Source organism: Sphaerodactylus townsendi, linkage group LG03, assembly GCF_021028975.2.
Source record: "Sphaerodactylus townsendi isolate TG3544 linkage group LG03, MPM_Stown_v2.3, whole genome shotgun sequence".
Taxonomy (NCBI): Eukaryota; Metazoa; Chordata; class Lepidosauria; order Squamata; family Sphaerodactylidae; genus Sphaerodactylus; species Sphaerodactylus townsendi.
In genome coordinates this window covers 123102164-123123560 of record NC_059427.1, presented here as the reverse complement: position 1 = coordinate 123123560, position 21397 = coordinate 123102164, and the positions used below count along the sequence as shown (strand labels likewise).

Sequence of the window (21397 nt, the reverse complement as noted above, 5' to 3'; positions counted from 1 at the left end):
CCGCATTCAAAACAGATGAAATGACATGCAGATTTCATTCTGAATTGCTGGAATGAAGCTTTCTACAAGAAGAATCTGAATCTTGTTTTGTTTTGTGAGGCTGCATTTTATTTTCAGGTTTTGGCACAGAGAGATCACATGCTGGTAAAACTGAAGCATGGAGAGACAAACGGACGCTAAAACTGATATCAGATGGAGGAGCCTATAAGATCTACCTAGCCCTACGCTTGTAAACCACAGCTCACACCCATTCTATCTCTGGGGGAGTTAAATACACGCTGCAATCCACATTCTCCCTGCTGTCATCCAATCCGTTCACACTGCTAAGAAAAACAGGACAGTTCCACACAGAGTCTGTGTCAATTTTTGAATCCAGATGCATGTGCAGCCAAAGGATGACAGCTGAGCTAGGTGTCTGCTACTGTCACAAGTGGTTGCCCCCGGAGAGGGTGTGCCAGGGCCCAGTGCTGAAACATATGGGGTCCCAAATTGCAACTGCTGGAACATTATGTCTCCCAGGAAGAGGGCAAGGAAAAATCAACTGCTGTTTCCAAGGCTATAAAAGCAGAGCCTCGCCAAATAAGATTTTGCAGCTTTCACCCTGAGCACAAGGGAGTCAGGAAGAAGCAAACTGCAAGGCATGCCGTCTCAAAAAAAACAAATGGAAGTGAGGAAGAGCATGCGGAGTTCAAAAAGTAGAAACTACAGCAGGGCCCGTCTGCTTCAAGGCAGGCTCCTTGGTTCGGAGCATACAGATCAACAAGGGTAAGAGAATGATTCCCACTGGCCACTTGCTAGCAAAGGCAGGTCAGTTTTGACTTTTCTGTAGACTCCTCTTCTAGTTTAAAGCCCTGTGGGATTGCACAGATTCTCTGAGTACGAAATCTTTCACCAGGTTACTTGTCTTTTACGCATTTGTCAGTTTTCAGGGCATCTCTGCAGAATTCTGCCAGGAACCGTAAGCAATCAAGCAGGCTAGAATTTGGCAGCACCCGGTTGGTAGAGACTGGGTGTCTCTAATCCAACATTCCCCACCATTTCGTAGCCTGCTGGAAATCAAAAAGAAAACTAAACTCCATAACTAACAAATTCTATCATTAGTACGACATCAAAGTCAGTCTGAGCACCTGCCTAATTTTTTACTCTGATATCTTGGTCACACTCCATGGCTTTCCTTGTTGAAGAATATCAAATACTGGTGCAGATTTTACTGGGTGAAGGCAGCTGCTCTAAACCACAGGTGTCAAACTCAGGCCTCCCGGGTGTTCATGGACTACGATTCCCATCAGCCCCTGCCAGCAGGGCCAATTGGCCATGCTAGCAGGGGCTGCTGGGAATCATAGTCCATGAACATCTGGAGGGCCTGAGTTTGAACAATCTCTGTTGGCAAACAAGATCAGGCAAGAACAGCCCTCACAGTGATGAAGAGACTCCCACTCTGAGGAGAGATTTCAAACCTCACACATGAATTTGCAAGGGCCCAGACGACAGCCTAATTGAGGAGCCATCTTCAGCACAACGGCTTAGCTGCTCACTCTTCTTGGGCCCAACTAACTGAACTTCCTTGGGACAGGCCATCAACAACTTCCTCAGCCACTGAACCCTAAATGTGATTGTCCTGCTGCGCTTTTTTTAAACCAGCCTAACAGAGTGCTATGCCTGCAATCTTGATCCCTGGGATCTCTTCCTGGTCTTCAGCCTGCCCCTTGCTCTTGTTTTACCTGCCGTGTCTCTTTACCACTACCCCCCCTCCCACACCAAAAACAGTCCTTTGGGAAATAACCCTTGAGTAAAACTCAGCATCTTGACTACCACCTGTTTCCTGTAATGAATCCTCTTGGATTGCCTGGCACTGACTCTACACCACCTGCCCCTCAGCATAAATCACTCGCTGGTGCCTTCTGGCTCGTCAAATCTGAATTAGGTAGGATGAGTCCTGCTGTTTGATGGGCCTTGCCCTTCTGGGCTAGTCCTTCAGTTTACCCTGACTTTGTGAGGACCACCTCTCCCTCATTCCCCAGTTCCCTGTATCTTGGGAAGGAAACATCAAGGCTGAAGAAAAAGAAAGCAACCGTTCACAGATGGCTCACCCTGTTTGGAGTGTAGGTAGAGTAAACACAGTGCAGCAGCTCTTTAGTGTCTTCTTTAGATGGATCACCACAAACAACAACCTGTCCAGAGAAGAAAACAGAATAAAGATGTGCTTTGAATCTTTCTTACAAAGCAAAACATGCTTAGAAAAATCCTTAGCTGAAAGACATCGGCAAAATGCAATCATCTTGGGATTTCAAGGAGTGCAGCAAAAATGATCACATTCATTCCACATCCTTTCCAAGTCCTCGGAAAAGGATTCTCAAAATAGAGGCTTAAGGGCCTGCAACATTTCTGGGAAGAACTTTTCAGCTGATGGAATTAGACGCACGAGGAATCTCACGCACTCTTTGTTAGGAAAAGCCAGACCTAAAGACAAGGACACAGGTTCTTGTCCTCCTTTCTCCTTCATATTATACTCTCTGTAGGCTGAAAAGAAGTACATTACCTTAATGCAAATTACCCTTCTCCTACCACGTATTACCGTTGATCTACAAAATTAGGTCAGGACCAGATTTTTAAGTCGGGACTAATCTCAGCCTGGGTGTGCAGTCCAGCTCAAGATCTTGTATGGCTCAGACAGCACAAGGATGGTGTAGCTGGGGGGGGGTTCTGTCACTGACTAGCGACCAGGCTGTCCGCAATCAAAAGGAGGAAATCACAACCAGGAAAAAAAGGCATAACCACACACTAAGGAAAACCAACAAACAAAAGAAGTAACAGTAATCAATAAAGCTGAAACCACTGCCAAGTACACACCTTACATACTTCACTCGCAACAGATTAGGCACAATGTCTATTCCGAAGAATCAAGGGAAGGTCTGGTAGCCAAATGTAGAGATTTTTTTTTCCTGTCCTGCCATGTTCTTTTTCTTTCTTTCACATGGCTGCCAAACTGTGGGTTGCCACTTGGCAGAAAGGCAGTAAGGGGAGTATCAAGGGCAGTGAACAGGCTCCCTAATTAGATCTTGGAGCAGAAAGCTGAGGATGAAGGGCTCTTGGCAATCCCATCTGCTGCTAGGCAGGCAGGAACTCCCTTGCCTCTCCATCGGCTGTGCCTGGAACAGGGTACAGAACCTTGGCAGCTGATGCCAGGAAAAGCAGAATTCTCACAGGCTGCAAGAAGGCAGCAGAGGAACCTCAGCTCTGAAATCTGCTGAGGAAGTGACAGGTGGATGCAGTGTCAGTTTACAGATGGCCCTTAGCAAAATCTCAGGCCCTTAAGAAGTGGACTCCAGTGCCCCAGGATCAAGTCAAGACGAGCATTAAAGAAAACTTTGTATCAGGACGCTTATCCACGACTGCTTGTAGCAAGGCCATCCATGTCCAAAGCACTGATAAGAAAGCAAAATGCTGCAAGAAATTAATCAAAGAGAGAATTGTGGGAACCTAAAACTTCAAAGGGGCCTGCAGGCCATCCATGTCAGGCTCTTAGGGAGACTTAGGGAGCTGGGTAAGTGCAGTTTGGTGAGGAGAAGGTTAAGAGGTGACATGACAGCCATGTTTAGATATTTGAAGTGATGTCGTGTTGGAGAGGGAGCAAGCTTGTATTCTGCTGCTCCAGAGACTAGGACCAGGAGTAATGGGTTCAAGGTGAAGGAAAAGAGATTCCACCTAAACATCAGGAAAAACTTCCTGACAGTAAGCTGTTCGACAGTGGAATGCACTACCTTGGAGTGTGGTGGAGTTTCCTTCTTTGGAGGTTTTTTATGAGAAGTTGGATGGCCATCTGTCAGGAATGCTTTGATTGTGTGTTCCTGCATTGCATGGGGTTGGACTTGATGGCCCTTGGGGTCTCTTCTAACTCTATGATTCTTGCCACGAAAGGCCACACGCATTCCTGGCAGATTATAGACACTAAAAGCTGCCTTATACTGACCAAGCCCTTTAACCTTTTAATCATCTATTCTTTCCAGCAACAGGGTCACAAGTAAAGGAGGTTACTACCTGATCCTTCCAACTGGAGATGCAGAAGACTGAATCTACTTTAGGGCAATACATATGCCTATGAAAGCTCAATCCCCAGGATTTAAAAGGCAATCTGAAAGACCTCCACCAGACACTACTGCAAATCATAGTAGTCAATAATGATCTGATTAAGGAGAAAGCAGCTTCCTGTGTTTCCGTGACCAATCTGTATGCAAAGCAGATGTTCTACCACTGAGCCACAGCCCCTTCTCTCGAACTGAAGGAATAGCAAAGGCTGATAGAAACAAACAGAGAAGTGGAGGGACCCACCCAAGTGTACCATGCTGGAGATGCTCATAAGATGGCAGAAAGACTTCAGAAAGTAATCCTTGGTTGAGTCCAACACACTGTCAATTAGACAGGACACAGGCCCAAGGAACACAACGGAAGCTTCCATCTCTCCACTCCTTGTTGTGATGGGCTAGCTGTCAATGTTTCAAATAAAGGCTAGGAAGGGAGCTGTTCTACTAGTGTTAATCGTCTAGGGATGATGACTTCCAGCGAGGGGTGTTATGACTTTCCCACCCACAGTACCTGTTTGAGAGTCAGATGGCAGGCTGCAGTGGCTCGGGCCATCTCCGGGAGGACAACAGGGATTTTCAGGAGTCTCTCTGAGAAGGCAGCCAAGATCTGCCCAGCTTTTTTAGCCCACTCCTTGTAGCCCGTGTAGCTGGCTGCCCGGAGTAGATTGGTGACAGCAACAGAATTGGGGCTGGGCTCCGCGCCATCTTGGTCTAAAGGAGAAGATACGACGACAGTCAACCAGCTATTTAAGAAGCGCTTCTTTATCTCAGCCAATTCCCATTAACTCAAGCGTTAAGCATGTCCTGTTTGCAGCCAAAGGCTTTCTAGTAAAAGAGTTTGAAATCTTCCAACCGGGTTGCACCTAGAAGGTGTTTCTTAAAACCCCAGAACATCTAGATGACATTTTATCTGGCCTAATTTCAAAATTAAAAACAAACAAACAGTTGCTTGTAGAGCTTGGATTTCAGGTGGTGGATTCTCCCAGACTCCTCTAGTTCTCAGTCATGGGCCCCCTCATGCAGCCTGCCTCCGTGGCATCAGAGCAGCTCAGTCAACATCCAGAGGCACTCTGCTCTTGGCATACATGCAAGGCCACTTACAGTCAAATGGCACTGACAGCATGGAGCCTGTGAACACGACAATGGCCTCAGCAGAAGTGAGGCCATCTGGCAAATCTACAAGTTAAGGCTGAACAATTAGGCACACCTGCACCCTAAGACGGATACACTCAGCCCAAAGAGAGGCTTGTCTAATTCATTTCTCAATGCTTTGCTCACAGCCAAAGCTCAAAATTCAAATGTTTGTCTCTTTCAAGACTGGAAACGGGAGCATGGGTAGGGGCTGTGGATTCAGCAAATATCTCCCTGAGGAGAGGCACCATGCAGAAGTCTCGGGAGATGGCCATGTAGCGATACCAAGCACAAAAATTGATTTTTTTCCCCCACTTTAGTACAGGCACTGGGAATACGGTGACGGGGCCTGTTGGCATTTTCACACTAGTACCAATCTTGCCCCCACAATACAGACACATCTTGTCAAAGCCAAGCATGAGCTTGTGGCAGACGACCAAGGTCCTTTTGGGGAAAGGGACGCTCATGATCAGTCAATGACAATCTCAAAAATTGAAAGGATGCATGAAATCCTCCCTCTCTTCCCACTTTGTATGGATCCACATAACAAGTATTTCCAACTAGACTTTGACCATTCCATTCAGCTTATGATGGATCCTTCAAGCAAAGGCTTCTCTCATGAATGGCTCAACACATGCTCAAATCCCAGGCTGACCAATGATGGGCTGTTGTAAAAGACCAAAAGAGAGAACCTCAGCAGGTCTACTCAGCAGTAAACTATTTTATTTCATTTGGCTTACTCCCAAGGAAGTATTCTTAAGACTGCAGCTCAAGGCCAGTCCTTGTCCTGGTCAAACAGGTCAAAACACCGGCAAAGTGACTGCAGATCTTCCATGTAACTGAGGCTCCTTCCGCACATGCAGAATAATGAGTTTTCAAACCACTTTCACAACTGTTTGCAAGTGGATTTTGCTATTCCGGACAGCTTCAAAGAGCACTGAAAGAAGTTTGAAAGTGCATTATTCTGCATGTGCGGAATGAGCCTGAGACAGCTACCTTCCACTGAGTGAATCCACCCACAAATGCCTTTGTTCAACATTATTTTCCTCTGTGAAATCAGGAGGGGAAACCCTCTTCTTGTCATTTTCCCCTTGTAGATATCCTAAATATGTAATTGCAGAAAAACTAAAGAGGATGAGATGGAATCATAGAATTGCTCCTTTCAAATGTATCTGGCAACAGCTGTCAGCTGAAAGGAACGAGTGTACACTGGGACCCAGTTCTAGAGATTTGCACACGAGAGAACGGTGTGGCAGCGGCAGCGGCAGCTTGCACGTTCCTCCCTCCCTCCCTCTCTGATTTTTGTTCTTTGCAATTTCCAAACTAGCCCAACATCTGCCTTTATGCTCCGCACTCTAATGCTGTTAATCTCTGCACAGATTGTTGTGGACACTGACATTCTGAAATAAAGGTAAAGGCAAATTCAGAACATTAGATGCTCTTGCCTTGGCAGGCATCCAACAAGCGACAGACTTCGTGGAGCAGAACTTCTGCCTCCCGCTGCAGCCTGCTCAACCACCCCAAATTCTGTTCCTGCTTGTCAGTGGATCCTCAGGAACAGCACAGTGGGGTCAGAAGTCTGCAAGGGTTGGCTCAAGTGATCCATCAGTCGAAGGGACTGCCAGCTGCAGGGCCTCCTGGCATTCCCTTTTTCCCAGCTGCCATTTTCAGCCTTATTCCTGGGGCCACACAACGAAGGTTCTTGCTCAAGAAAGCTATTTCTCTACTGCAGAACTAGACATGTGAATCCCTGTTTACATGGCCTGCATATACAGAAAACCATTTCTTGTTGGTTTTCCACTCCACAGTCAATGTTTGGAAAAAGAATTTTTGTCTTTGCCCAGATCAGTCACACCACTGCAGCACAATAGAAGATTTTGCTAAAGGTTTCTTCAACCGGGATAGGGTGCTCCATTGTCTGATCGCTGATAGACACTTACCATCCTTTATGCGGAGGAGCAAGGAAGGATCTGCAGCCTCAGTGGAGAAATAAGCAAAGCCCTTTGGGTCCCAGAAAAGCTCATCTTGCTTGTGCTGAAGCTGCGCAGCCCACTCCAGCCACTTTGGGTCCAGCAGGGCTTCATAAAGATCAAAGAGGCCTTGGATGACAAAGACATAATCCTCCAGAAAACCATGGATGGGGACAGAACTGCAGAGAACCAATAGGAGACACAACATGAGAACAACATGAGAAACGCCATCCAGAAAGAAGGCTATAGTCAACAGCTTTGGATGCCAATCAATACGATCTGCACAGGGGCGTACTTAGGCGAACTTGAGCCCTGGGCAAAACCTGAGTTTGATGCCCCCCCCATGGGTGGCCACCCTCCCCCACCATGACCAAACAATGATTTTTTCCACCAGGTCGTTTCAAAGTCACCATCACATTATAGAACATCCCCCAACTCACAAATCTGAACATAGCAATGGGCCATGCCACACAGCTGAAATAATATTTGGAAAACATTTTCAAAATGCTTTCAAAATGTTTTATTACTGCTATGAAAACATTTTATGGTGTTGTATCCAGTCCCCCAAATTGGGGGAAACAGCATCACTTTCAATGTTATTTAAACTGGGGGGGCCCAGATTCTCCCTTTAAGGTGGATTTAAAAGGAGAATCTGGGCTCCCTAGTTTAAACAAGTGATGCTGGAATCCACCCCCAAACAGCATCATTTTAAATGGTGTTTAAACTGGGGACCTCAGATTCTCCCTTTAAATCCATGCCGAAGGGGGTAGATTTAATAACAACAACAACAACAACAACAACAACAACCTTTATTAGGCACTGAGAGAATAAAAGAAAGAAAGAAAACAAGCATTGGTGGGAAGGGAGTGAATTTAAAAAGAGAATCTGGGGAAATTTAGGGGGTGCCTGTTGTCAGGGGTGCAATTATTAAGATAGCAGCACCAAAATTTCAGAGTATCTTCATGAGACCCTACTGATGATACCACTCAGATTTGGTGAAGTCTGGTTCAGGGGGTCCAAAGTTATGGACCCTCAAAGGTGTAGCCCCCATCTCCTATTAGCTCCTATTGGAAACAATGGGGGATGGGGGCACTCCCTTTGGGAGTCCATAACTTTGGACTCCCTAAACCAAACCTCACCAAACCTGGGTGATATCATCAGGAGAGTCTCCCAAAAAAACCCTGAAATTTTGGTGCTGCTAGCCTAAAATCTGCGCCCCCTGCAGGCCAAAAACGGAAAAACACTGAAAATACAAAATCCCTCACAAACCTGCAATTTTGTCACCCACCACAAGGTGGCGCCCAGGGCAGCTGCCCACTTTGCCCAATGGGAGGTACGCCTCTGGATCTGCATCACAGATAAGATCCACCCCTGGCATAGGACTGAAGAGGAAGAAGGGGGAAGAACACTGGCAAAATGATTACTTGTTCTTTGGCTCCTGTCGCATGAGGATGGGGAGAGAATGGGATATTGGAGTGCACAGAATGGGAGATATTGCCCGTCCATATCAGAAACAATTACTGAAGGTGCCGGAGTCTGGTGTTAAATTAACACTAGCAGCAGTATTTTATTGCTGTTTCCCCTGGGTTGCCTGGAAGAGACAATATGGGCACTTCTGGAAAAAACAACGCAAGGACTTCTGCCTTCCCAGGTGGAACAATGGCTGGAGAACAAATCCATTTCAAAGGATGCAAGAAGCAGCAGTGGCGTAGTGGTTAAGAGCAGGTGCATTCTAATCTGGAGGAACCAGGTTTGATTCCCTGCTCTGCTGCTTGAGCTGTGGAGGCTTATCTGGGGAATTCAGATTAGCCTGTGCACTCCCACACATGCCAGCTGGGTGCTCTTGGGCTAGTCACATCTTTTCAGAGCCCTCTCTCAGCCCCACCCACCTCACAGGGTATTTATTGTGAGGGGGGAAGGGCAAGGAGATTGTAAACCCCTTTGAGTCTCCTGTAGGAGAGAAAGGGGGGATATAAATCCAAACTCTTCTTCTACTTCTTCTTAATTTATTCCCTGACTCAAGGCAAACAAATGACTGATAGGCGACATATTCCTCCTGGCAGGGAGGCAAAAAGGAAAAAACAGCCGCACTCCATTCCCTGCTGAAGTCACCATGCACGCATGATGGACGTGAAATCTTGCTTTTGTGGAGCTAAACCAGGAAAAGGCCACTGCTGCTTGGAAAACCAAATGTAAACCAAGTTTTAAAATTAAGCCCCCATTCCCATTCTCCTTTGTGTCCTCTCCTCAACCTTTCACCCACCCTCTTCATGGGGTAGCCCTTAACCACGGGAGGTGAACAGAGCTCCTGTCTGCATTCAGTAGCCAAGCAAACTCCCCTTTTTCCCCCAGTCAGTTGGCACACACCCAATTTATGTTCAGCTTGAGAGAAGAGCTGCCTTGGGAAGGAATGAGAGGCAAGCCACAGGGAGAGTTGTCCATCTGGATGTTTCCACCAGCCAGACATCACTTGATCAGCAAAATCGGCCACTGCAAGCCAAGCGTCTGCTGTGGTGCCCTGAAGAGAAACTGCAGTCGTGGGCAACATGAGAGAGAGCTTGTGTTCCCGCTGCGCCTGCCCACTTTTCTATTCCGGTGTGTCCCACTCGTGTGGCAGCACAGCTTGCAGTACACAGACACACACTGGCTGTTTCAGGAGATAACTTCCTTCCACTTTGATGCTCATTCTCTGCTCGATGGAATTTGTTCGCCTCCACCCTAGGGCTGCTTCCATTATGTACAAAGTAGCACTCTTGGGTGACTCGGCTGTGAGCCAGGAAGGCTCTGTTCAAGCACTCGGCTATGAAGCTCACGGATGACCTTGAGGAAGCCTCGGTAATTCAGCCTTAGCCTGCCACAATGTAATATGGCCCCAGCCCACTCTTCAAGGCTGTTGTGAAGGAGCATGGAGGTAATATAACTGAAACACTTTGGGAAACACACTATGCTTATTATTATGAGGCATGGATCATTGCTACCATTACTCAAATTCCACAGTGGTTCAAAAGAGGTGGGCTTCTCCGCAGCCCAAAGGCTGGTAGCTCACTCATCTCTCATGAGGTCACACCCTTCACTATTAATTCAGGACGCAATCTAAGGCTAAGAACATCATTATTTTGGAATGGGGGAGAGAGAGAGTGTGCGTGTGTGTGTGTGTGAGAGAGAGAGTTTTGCCACAGCGTTCCAAAGAACGAGTAAGGTTGAACTAGCCAGGATTGATTAGCCATGAAAGTTAAGCAAATATTGCCTAGCTTTATTTGGGGGGGAAATCTTATTGTTCAAATTGCAGAATTTAGAATTATAAAGTAGGAAGTGGGTGAGAGATGAGAGCAGAGACTGAGAGACTGGTGGAACGGGACACAGTAGGATAAAAGAATAAGCTGGAAGAGAACACTGTAGCCCAGAAGACTCATCCAAAGTCTCTGCTGGCTTCTAAATCCTTACTAGACTCTGCTTGGGGGGAGCAACATGGGTCCAGTCCTGGTGCTTTCCAATTTTCAGTTGCCTTCTCTGATAAACAGATCAGCTAGAAAAATGGCATCACAAAGAGGCAAGTGCCGTGCCACCTATCACAACTCACCTCTGGTGCACTGAGTTATCCTTGCCCAGGTAGCAGCTCCTAAGAAGTTTTCCAGAGTCAGCATTAAACATGTGCTTCTGCAAGAAACTAGCCGCAGAAGCAGCCCGGTCAACATACTCCTTCTTGCCCAAGATGGCTCCACTTTGAGCAAAACCAGAAATCATTAACCCTGGGAGGGAGAAAAGGGCACACGGTCAGATGCCAAGAATAGCACCGGCCAGTGCTCAGTTTGACACCCTCAAGTACGCTGTGAGAAACTCATTTCTCCTGACATTTCAGCACAGTCAGAAAACAGGTCAGATGCCATTCACAGCTTCCAACAGGGTCGGAATGATGCCCAGCCAATTCGCACTAAAATGGCTGCTTGGAGAGGTGGATCGCAATGTGGACTGAATGAAAGATGAATATAGACCACCGCTTACCAAATGATAATTTACCACAAAGAAGGATTGGCTGGGGAAACTCTTGGGAGATTTGGGGGTGGGTGAGGGGAGGGAGCTCAGAGTGTGTTGGACTCCACATAGTCTACCCTCCAAAACTGTCTTTTCCCCCCAGGAGAAGTGATCTCTGTAATCTGGTGATCAGATATAATTCTGGGAGAGCTCTAGGCCTCACCTGGAGGGTGGCAATCCTACCACAATATGCAGGAAATCTTTTGGTAAGAAGGTTATCTAGGCCACAGTACTCTGTGGTCAGAGGAATTCTGCCACAGTTCCACCCAGAGATTGGGGTAAACCGAAGGAGACTTCTAAAATTTTCCTCTTCACTTGGCAGAACAATGCAGACCAAATGGGTACAGGTGTGGAAATTGCCCCTAGGCAATCATCAGCATTTAGCCATAGCAAAATAGACTTTACAGTTTCAATCATTACTTCACCCGGTACTTTTAAAAAGACGAGTGTGCTCTTGTGAGCCAAGCTCATTGCTGAAAGAAGACCTTGTGAATTCTGGAATGATTTGCTGAACACAGGCATTCTCTCAGGGGACAGGCACTTGTCAACAGTTTCTCCCATTATATTTCTGTGTATCTTCATTTTACAAGGGACAGTAGTGCCCCCATGTGTTTAAATAATCTGAAAAAACACAGTAACATAAACGTTTATCAGATAAGGAAGACTTTCCCAAGGCCTCTGTGAGGAAAATGATAATGATTCTGCTGCCCCCTGATGGTGGATAGGAGAACATTTGCAGAAAATAGCTATCTTGTGGGTCTTGGAAAGGTCAAGTGTAGCGTTGGGGAAGACAGCAACCATCAGACTATTTTGGTCATACCCAAGGTTGTTTCCTCCAGAATTAGAGATGACTCCCCACAGCTTCATAACCTTTACAACAGCTACCTCAGGGCAGAAACAGAAAACCGGAATTTGATAAGATAGTACAGCCTGATTGCCTGCCAGTTATCACTTCCCCTATTATGGAGGAAACCTACTAGAATACCATCTTCCCACAGAGTTACACGTTACACTATCAGCGGCACTGACACACAAGCGCATCAACTGTCAGTGAACTCAGCACAGAAAGACCCAAAAAGAATGCTTACCATTCCAGGATGCAAGCATCTTGGTGTCGAGATGGGGTCGCGGCCTCTGCCTGCGTGCCATGTAGAGTTTCTCCCTGCTCTTGGTGAGCAATGCCTTCAGCTCCTCTAACCCCAGTCCAAACCTAGCCGCTGTAAGCTCCAAGGAATACTGGATCATGAGGACATTTTTCCCTTTTAGTTCATTATGAGGGTCCTAAAATAAAACCCCAACATCAGAGAGTAAGATCGGAACAGACATGTGCTAACACCCTCCTCCCTCTCTAAGGACCCACTGCAGGAATTCCACCAAATCTAGGCTGAGATCCACAACTGGGGCTCACCCAAACCTCAAGTGGGGTGCATGGCCAAAGGGGTGCTTCTAAGATCTCCACAACACTGTTGTGAGGTTATCACCAGAGAATTCTCCTATCACAGACCCCTTTTTCCCTCTGAAAACCCAGTCTCATGTGAAATCTACCCCAGTCTTATCCAACTCTTTTCACTTAGGGCTGTTAGTCAGTTCTGAAGTCCAGTCTCAACTAGTTTTCCTCAGCAGATGTTTCCTTCCACTTACTAGGGACCTATGCTGGCTCAGCAGGAAAGTCTCGGCTCTGTCCAAAAAAACCCTCTCTTTCCAAAAACCTTTTCTTTTAGCACAACAAAGGAACACACAATGACTCTCACAGTATCCCAGAATCTTCCCTGAAAGGACGGCTTCTGTTTGAGGGACACCGTGTGGTCCTACCACTCAAAATTGCTACTGAGGAAAATCTGATTCTTCCTCTGGTAACTGAGCGTTCTGGGAGTATAACTAGATTTGGATTCTTTTTTGCCATGCAGCTTTCCCAATATCTGTAATAATCTTAACCTTAGAATTCAAAGTGCCTCCCGTGTATTACTTTCTCATCATCACAGCAGCCCTGTAAGGTAGGTCGGTATTACAGATGGCTACGTGGCAGTGGTGAGATATGAATCAAGAATCTCCAGCCACAGGGCTGGCTTTCTTAGCCGTTGTGTGACACCTGTTCTCCCTTTTCATTCTGACAGCTCCTTCTTCTCACTCTGACAGCTCATTCCTTCTCTGAGTTTACATTCAAAGGAAGGAAGGATGTTGAAACAATGAAAACTACTGTCTCTGACACAAGTCTCTTTCCTATGGGCAGAATACCATTAGACTTTGCAGTATATCATTTTTGCCAGGCTGACGTAAATGATCCTGTCTTTCAAAACATTCCTCTGCGTTCCAGGACAAGGAGGAGGATGTCTTACAGATAATCGTCCGCATATTTACCTTCAAACTCTTTATGTCACTGTTAGAAGCAAAACAGGATGAAAGCAGCTTGGCAGAATTGGGAGGCAGACTAAGGACAAACTGACAGGAAACAAGTCAGCAGGCAAGGCAGAAATTGGGAAGAACTAGGACAGACAAGGCAAAGGATCCAGCTGCAGGTTCTATACGCAGCCAAGGAGCTTGAAGTGTCGACTGACCACCGGTTTGCCAGCAGCCACATCCTGCTTCCATGTATCGAAGCTGCCGGAGGACCAGAGCCAAAGAAAGCAGGGACGTTCCAGGGGCCTCAAGTGAGCTTGCATGCCAAGGCAAGGCAGAGAAAGGCAGGCCAAAGGAAGACCAATTTCTGACAGTTATGTCTCCTTATGGATTGCTGTGACTAGTGAATGATTGTTTATCAGAAAGGTAACTAGTGTTGCCTATGCAATGCATAGTAACACAATAGGATGGAGGAACAGCACCTGACAGCTAAAATCAGGGGGGAGGGGGATAATTGGAACTGGAGAAACCAAATATATTTTCCTGCTGAGAATGTCTGGTATCCCACACACAAAAATTAAAGTAGTTTGGTTTCAGACCATAAAGGAAAGGGAAGTGGTCTAAAAACAGTTGGCAAATGTGAGTTCTATGGTTTGCACGCTGGCTCACTTGGGGAACTATTTCAACAGCCAATCACTCTACAGCAGTGGTTCTCAACCTGGGGGTCGGGACCCCTTTGGGGGTCGAACGACCCTTTCACAGGGGTCACCTACGACTCTCTGCATCAGTATTCTCCATCTGTAAAATGGATAAATGTTAGGGTTGGGGGTCACCACAACATGAGGAACTGTATTAAAGGGTCGCGGCATTAGGAAGGTTGAGAACCACTGCTCTACAGTAAGTGAACACTGTTTTCTCAGCAGTAAGGCAACTAAGTTCTGGAGCCTGGAATAAGTCTATACAGAATGTCACCAGCACCTAATGGTTAGCACCTGTGACATCACTGACCATGTGGCCCACATTTAGGTTACACTTCTCCTCCCATTTCACCTTCATTGGATTCACATTGCCATCCTCCTTAACCCCAAAGTGATGCATAAAGACGTCTGCTGTAGTCTTTCTCTCTGGGATTCCTTCAACTGGGTCTGAGAGAAGCTGCCGGATCTCCTCAGCTGTCCAAACACAAAATGCCCCTTCTTGCTTCTCTTTTGACTGGATGGTGGGGTAGGAATCAGCATCTTCAGCACTGTAGAACCCCCCTGACTGAAAATAAAACAAGCAGCATTAGTGTGTACTTCAACCCAAGTGCCCTGATCCATTTCCCAGGTGCGTAAGTCACATTGACAAAGGAGCAAGAGTTTGACTGGGAAGTGAGCTGATCAGGAAACCTAAGTCACATATGTGGTCATGACCATGCCCTACAATATGGAATCTGATCTTGTCGTTCACAAGCCAAATTTCTGATTTAAGAAATACAGTTGGAAGTTTAAAACAGGGGTGTCAAATTCATTTGTTACAAGGCAGAGGCGTAGCTCTAAGGGGACGAGGCGCATGCGTGATGCACCGGGCACGTGCCCCTGTGGGGATGTGACGAGGGTGTTCCGGGGCAGGGTAGGGTGGGGCGGGGCAGGGGTGGAGGTCTGACTGGTGCACCTCTTGCTATGCCTCTTGCTATGCCTCTGTTACAAGGCCCCTCTTGCTATGCCTCTGTTACAAGGCCAGAAATGACAAAAATGTAATTGGTCAGGCCAGGCCCGGGGGGGTGGCTCCCTCGGCTGGCAAGCCCCCAGCAGGCTCGCCAGCTCAAATCAGCATGGGGGGAGGGGCAGTGGAGGCTCACCAGCCCAAATTGGCACTGGAGTGCAGGGGGAGGGATGGCTTGCAAGATCAGATCTAGGGTGACTGCCTGAACTGGAAAGCTCACAGCAGCCTCTCCAGCCCAGACTGAGAGTGGGGTGCCGAATAAGCCCTCTGAAGGGACCGAATCCGGTCCCTGGCCTGCTTGTTTGACACCCCAGGTTTAAAAATTCCTCACCTAGGCCTCAAAGTTGCCCAGGAAAACTTCAAAATGTTTGCTACTGTCTACTGAACACACAGTAAACCAAGAGGTGGGGGGAGTGGGGAGTCTGCTCTGTATAAGCTTAACATATCCCCTGACCTTCAACAGAACCTTAGAATTGGGTGTGGCCAAAAGGCATCTAACCCAACATTCTGCAAGACACTGCCATTTCACCCACCTCAGAACCATTTTAACCACATCAACTGACACTATCATGCCTTTGTGTACCCCAATGAACTGCAAAGGTTCCCTGAAGTCGCTGTCCAGAAAACAAGAGTTGTGCTATCTTCCTGAAAGGCCACCAAAGCAGGGCCTCCTAGACAGGATAGCAACCATTTTTAAAGTGGTTTTTTTGCAGCTTAAAAGTTTGGTTTTAGTTGAAAAGCAACTAATAAATGCATTAAATAATGTGTTAACTAAATCAGTCTTGCCTTGGACCAATCTCATCCGTCTCCTAGTTCACATATTTATCTTTTTCTTCCTAATTCTCTTTTGACCTTGCCAAAAAAATCTCCAAAGAACTCTAGAACATTCATTATTCCTGTCTTCTGAAATACTTTGAAGCGATGTCAAGTCGTTTTATGGTAGAACTGGCTACACAACTTGCATCTGACCCAGGTCAAAGGAGCCTCCCAAACAGGAATTGTGGCTCCCCTACCAGGGCCTTGACACCTTCCTGTTTTCCCAGGCCCAGGCAGGCAGCAAAAAACAGAGATGTTTCTTTGAGTAGAGAGTAGACCATAGTCACTCACAACTGGTGGACTGCATTCAGCCTGGTATGTCAAAAGTTGAATAGTGCCAGAGTTTAGAAACACCTGTGAATGTTTCAAGTGTTCCAAAATGAAAAAGCTGACAGACTGAGCCATTGCCATGGTGAAAGAGTCAGGACACCTTCGGAAAATGGAGCAAGGAGCTTTAACCACCCTCACAGCATGCTGACTTTGGTAAGGTGCAAAAATTTTCACCCTCAAGCAATATTCCCCTCTTGATTCTGTAGGACTGGGGTCTGGACCACAGAAAGATTATGCCACAACATACCTGACAGTCTTTAAGGTGCTAAAGGACTATGGGTTTTTTTTTCTGCCACTGGCACTTTCCACACAAACCGTTTAAAAACATTTTGAGGCAGGAAATAAAACATTTAATCCATGGAATTCCACATTGTTTTTACCCCAAAATGTTTTAGTACCAGCCTCAAAATGTTTTAAATAAATCCCCTTTCAAAACAATTCTCTGGCTGAAATGTTTTGAAAACACCTTCAGGTGCTGTGCGATCTATTTACAGTGTTTCCCATTCTTCTCTGCTTCCCTGAACTTCTTCATCGGCACCATTTTCTAAGTTCACAGTTTCCCTTTGCCTGTTTATTTGCAGTATTTCTCTGTTTGCTCTTTTATTTGAGGGGGGGGTCTTCAAAACATCAAGTATACACAGAGTACAGAATGCAGCACAAGGCTGTGAAACATTGAAGTATCACTTCAACACAGAACTCCACCAAAAAAAAAAAAAGAGGGGAAAAATCACGTAATGGCGACCTGGAATCATTTCGAGGGGATGAGTGCAGATATACATCTTTGTAAAAAGGTGGACTGAAAACGTTTCAGAAACAGTTTAGGGGATTTGTGTGGAAAGGGTCACTAAGATGGCTGGAATCTCTGTTAGGCCAGTGGTTTGGAGTCTGTGCCTCTACAGCTGAATGTGTCTCAGTACAGAACCAAATATGACTAGTTAAGGAAGAAAATCAATGTTTAAATTTAGGTACACTGGCAGGGTGGGGGAGTGGTAGGATAACCAGTGTCTGAAGGGAATGGTCTCTTTCCACCCTTTTAAGCTGTCACAAGGCCCCCTCTGCTACTTGGAGGTAATTCCCGAAAACCCTGGAAATACCTTTGATGGATTTTAGTCACGTATCCCGTGAAAAAAAATCTATTTTAAAAAATACCATTTAAAATGTCCTCAAGGCCAAACTGCACATGATATACAAAAACACATGATAGTGGCGGCTGGTAGGAAAGTGTGTCTGAAACCTCCTGGGGAAAAGGACACAACTTGAGATGGGGTGGCGATAGCAAAGCAGTGGGTATGGGGTTGCATAAGCACTTCTGGTACCTGTTGTTTCTCTGTTTCAAATTGCTGCCTCCTAGAGCTACTCGGCTTAGGAGAAGCAGCCGCTGGGGTTTTCTTATGTATGCCTGCAGCTGATGTACTTTTCATCCCCAAGACAGCGTTCCCTAGGGCAGGGGTCAAGCAACCTTTTCTAATTAGACATCAAAATTCAGAGCAACAGATCAGCAGACAGCCGGTATGAGAAAACCCATTTGCACAATTGAAACAATGCAGCCTAACATACTGATAATGGGCATGTTGATTAATAATCCATAACATTTCCACAGCCTGTGACTGACTGTTAGGACTGGTGAGTCCTTTGTTACGAAGTGGAATGCACAAGGTCTCACAATAAGTAATAACCATACCCAGGAGTACCCTTTGCAGTTGTGTTAGTGCTCCGGCATAAAGCTGTGCAGGGTTTGCACTTGGATTATGGACAGCTGTTCACTTCTATCACTTCCCCTTCTGTAACGCTATCCCTAAGAAGTTCTTCAGTCCCATAAAAATCTTGCCTGCCATTTCTCACCCATAAGACTGGAGAATTCAGCACAGTACAGGACTCAACCCGCTGTAGTTGCATCAGTTCCTCAGGGATGCTGAGACTCAAGACACACTTAGCATCTGATAGTAAATTCCCAATGGGGTGACTTACGCTGTCACTCAAGTCCCGGGAGACGTAAAGCAGAATGTCTGTGGCGACGTCTGCAAAGAATTCATCGCCAGAAATCTGTTTTAAGATACAAAATAAATTTTATTCCAATTTTAATGAAACGGCATACAAGGGGGAAGGAAAGTAGGCCAATAAGGTGTGTTTGGGGGATATTATTTAAAATGTGGGCAGGGTGGGGGGTTGTTAAGTCCACAGTGGGAAAAGAGAGAGCATAATTTCTACACCAAAATCTCCAATGCACACAGCTGCAACAAGCAACATAAATCGTTCTGACATACACCAGCAGACTACTTGAATGTAGGAGGATCACACGCAGGATCACACGCAGGCCCACTCAACCTCCAACGTACTGCTAAGCTTAATGAATAGGTGTCAAACTCGCGGCCCTCCAGATGTTGTGGACTACAGTTCCCATCATCCCCTGCCAGCATCATGCTGGCAGGGGATGATGGGAACTGTAGTCCATAACATCCGGAGGGCCGCGAGTTTGACACCTGTGAAAGATAGCACTGGGTTAGAAGGGACTATAGTCCTGAGCCTGGTTCTGCCATGACCTATTGAGTGAGGTCATTTCCTAATCACTTCCAGCCAATGGCCATGCATGCACGGCTTGGGGGTGGGGCTTACACAGAACAGGTGAAAAACAACACAAACAAACAGTAGAATGTGACCACTGCTCTCTTGGGCGTAGGAGGTTAAGAGCTCGTGTATCTAATCTGGAGGAACCGGGTTTGATTCCCAGCTCTGCCACCTGAGCTGTGGAGGCTTACCTGGGGAATTCAGATTAGCCTGTACACTCCCACACACGCCAGCTGGGTGACCTTGGGCTGGTCACAGCTTCTCGGAGCTCTCTCAGCCCCACCTACCTCACAGGGTGTTTGTTGTGAGGGGGGAAGGGCAAGGAGATTGTAAACCCCTTTGAGTCTCCTGCAGGAGAGAAAGGGGGGATATAAATCCAAACTTTTCTTCTTCTTCTTCTTCCCCTGCTGCTGAATAATTATACTGCTGAATAATTTCCCCCACTGCTGAATAATTATAATCACTGTACCATCTGCAGTCAGAGGAGGACACTAAGGGGAAGAAGAAAGGTAGGAGGGTTCACCCCCCCCCCCCCTTGGTGGCTGATATTAAGCCTCTGGGGGGAGGAGGACAAGGAGGGAGCTGGTGATGCGGGGCCAAGGGGGCAGGAAAGGCAGGAGGGGTTGGCCATCTTGGTGGGCACCGTTGACCCGCCAACAATTTTCTAGAGCCCGTTGTATTTGTTCATACACCATGCTTTACTGCTAGTCCCCACCCCAGCCTGAGCTTTCCTTTCTTTTTTTGCGGCAGGCACATCTCGGAAGCTCAATCTGATTTATCTGATCTGCACAATCTGTTCTCATGAAACTTAGTCACGCTGTTTGAGGAAGAGCTATGAGCACAGAACGTGGATAAATGACCAGAATTCTCACCCGTGGGCAAACTTCTCTTGAGGCCATTTAATAAGGTTAACAAGCTGTGACCACGATAGTGCCAACAGGAGGAGATGAAATTGAGGCAACCAGGATCATCACAGGATAAGGAGGAGGCCAACACAGGCAGAAGGTGGCTTTGGGTCTTGGCTTTCATCTCTAATACTGAGAGCCGAACCGCATCTGGGCAGCTAGGTAACGGGCAATTAAAATTCGCATGGAGGAGGAGAGTAGCTTACCTTCAAAGCTCTCGTCTCCCAATGTGGCCAGCAGAACCTCTTGCAGAGAATTCAGCATGCTAGTACTGGCTTTTAAAAAAAAATTAACTGGATTCCTATCCATACTCCAGTCCTTCTTTAAATATTTTAACTCCATGCTTTTGTCAAAGGTAAACAGGGGCAGAATTCATGCCCAGAAATCTATTCCACCTGCCCAGGCTCCAACTTGAATCAGCCTGAACCACTTACAAAATGGTTCTCCCAGAAAGAAAGGTCCTGATGCCGACAGGAGCCATAAGTTTTAAACTCATGCTAAGCTTTGTTCCCTTCATCATTTTAAAATGGTCTAATTAAAGCGAATATTCACCTTCTTCAGCACTGCCATCTTGATCTATGTGCTGCACCTCCACCATAATTTCTATTCCTACTCAGGACTTCCTCCCAGAATGATCTTAGACATCACGTGCAGCATTTAGAAGCTACAGTTACATTCAGTCCAATGTTCACTTCCTACACTGGCCAAACCAGGGTCTCCAAGAGAGGCCTCCTCCTGTAATCAGTTTTTACAGGCATGATACCTTTGAATATGGAAGGTCCCTTTAGCCACTATGGCCAATAGCCAGTAAAGATCTGTCCAATCTTTTTCTAAAGCAACCTAAAGTAGCTTCCTCTGTCAAAAAACAGATTGGTTCATGCAAGGATGTCTAAAAACAAGGAATTGCATCTAGCTCTTGGTCAAATCATAAAACCTGAACAAACATCCTACTGGATGAGGATGTGCTCTACAATGTCTACCTCAGCATACCAACATCCTGACCAAATGAGAAGGAAGGGGGAGCCATTTCTATAATATAGGCAGAGTGAACAAAGGAGCCAGCTTTTGCTCAGTGTGCACTCACACACATGAGGAAACCAGGGAAGGTGGAACCTCCTGAGACTTGTACTTACCTTCATGCATGTGAGTATTAGTAATTAGAAGTTATTGTTTTTACTGCACCCACTTACTTGAATTATGCTTGTACCTGGACCTTTTCATACTATACTGAAATAAAGCCTAAAGCTTTTACAGGAGTTTGCAAGAATCCTACCCAGACTTGGCCTATGTGTCTACCTCAAAGGGAGATTGATTCCAGGGTTCCAGGCATGGGACAGGGGAATTAAATCACACAGCCTGATTAGGTAAAACCAGCAAGGACCAGGCACCCTCACAAACATTCTAGCAGCAAACTTCATAAATGAACCACCTGAAAGGACAGAACACAGAGACGCAGCAGGGAAACCTAACCTGCTCTTACCAGAATCCCCTTGGAGTCTAAAAAAAACCCCTTTTGGATATGCCA

The 21397-nt window shown here is 46.4% G+C and overlaps 1 protein-coding gene across 2 annotated transcripts in view; it reads right to left on the bottom strand.

The window, feature by feature from the left end:
- Positions 1-21397, bottom strand: part of SPATA20 (spermatogenesis associated 20) — a 48101-nt gene that overhangs the window by 11397 nt on the left and 15307 nt on the right. For both annotated transcript variants that reach the window (XM_048487666.1, XM_048487667.1), the window contains exons 9-15: positions 18371-18445; positions 14603-14815; positions 12304-12496; positions 10764-10932; positions 7154-7362; positions 4594-4793; positions 2091-2171 (exon numbers count right to left, since the gene is read on the bottom strand). In XM_048487666.1, the coding sequence (XP_048343623.1) occupies positions 2091-2171; positions 4594-4793; positions 7154-7362; positions 10764-10932; positions 12304-12496; positions 14603-14815; positions 18371-18445 (1140 nt within the window). The remainder of the gene's footprint in view (positions 1-2090; positions 2172-4593; positions 4794-7153; positions 7363-10763; positions 10933-12303; positions 12497-14602; positions 14816-18370; positions 18446-21397) is intronic.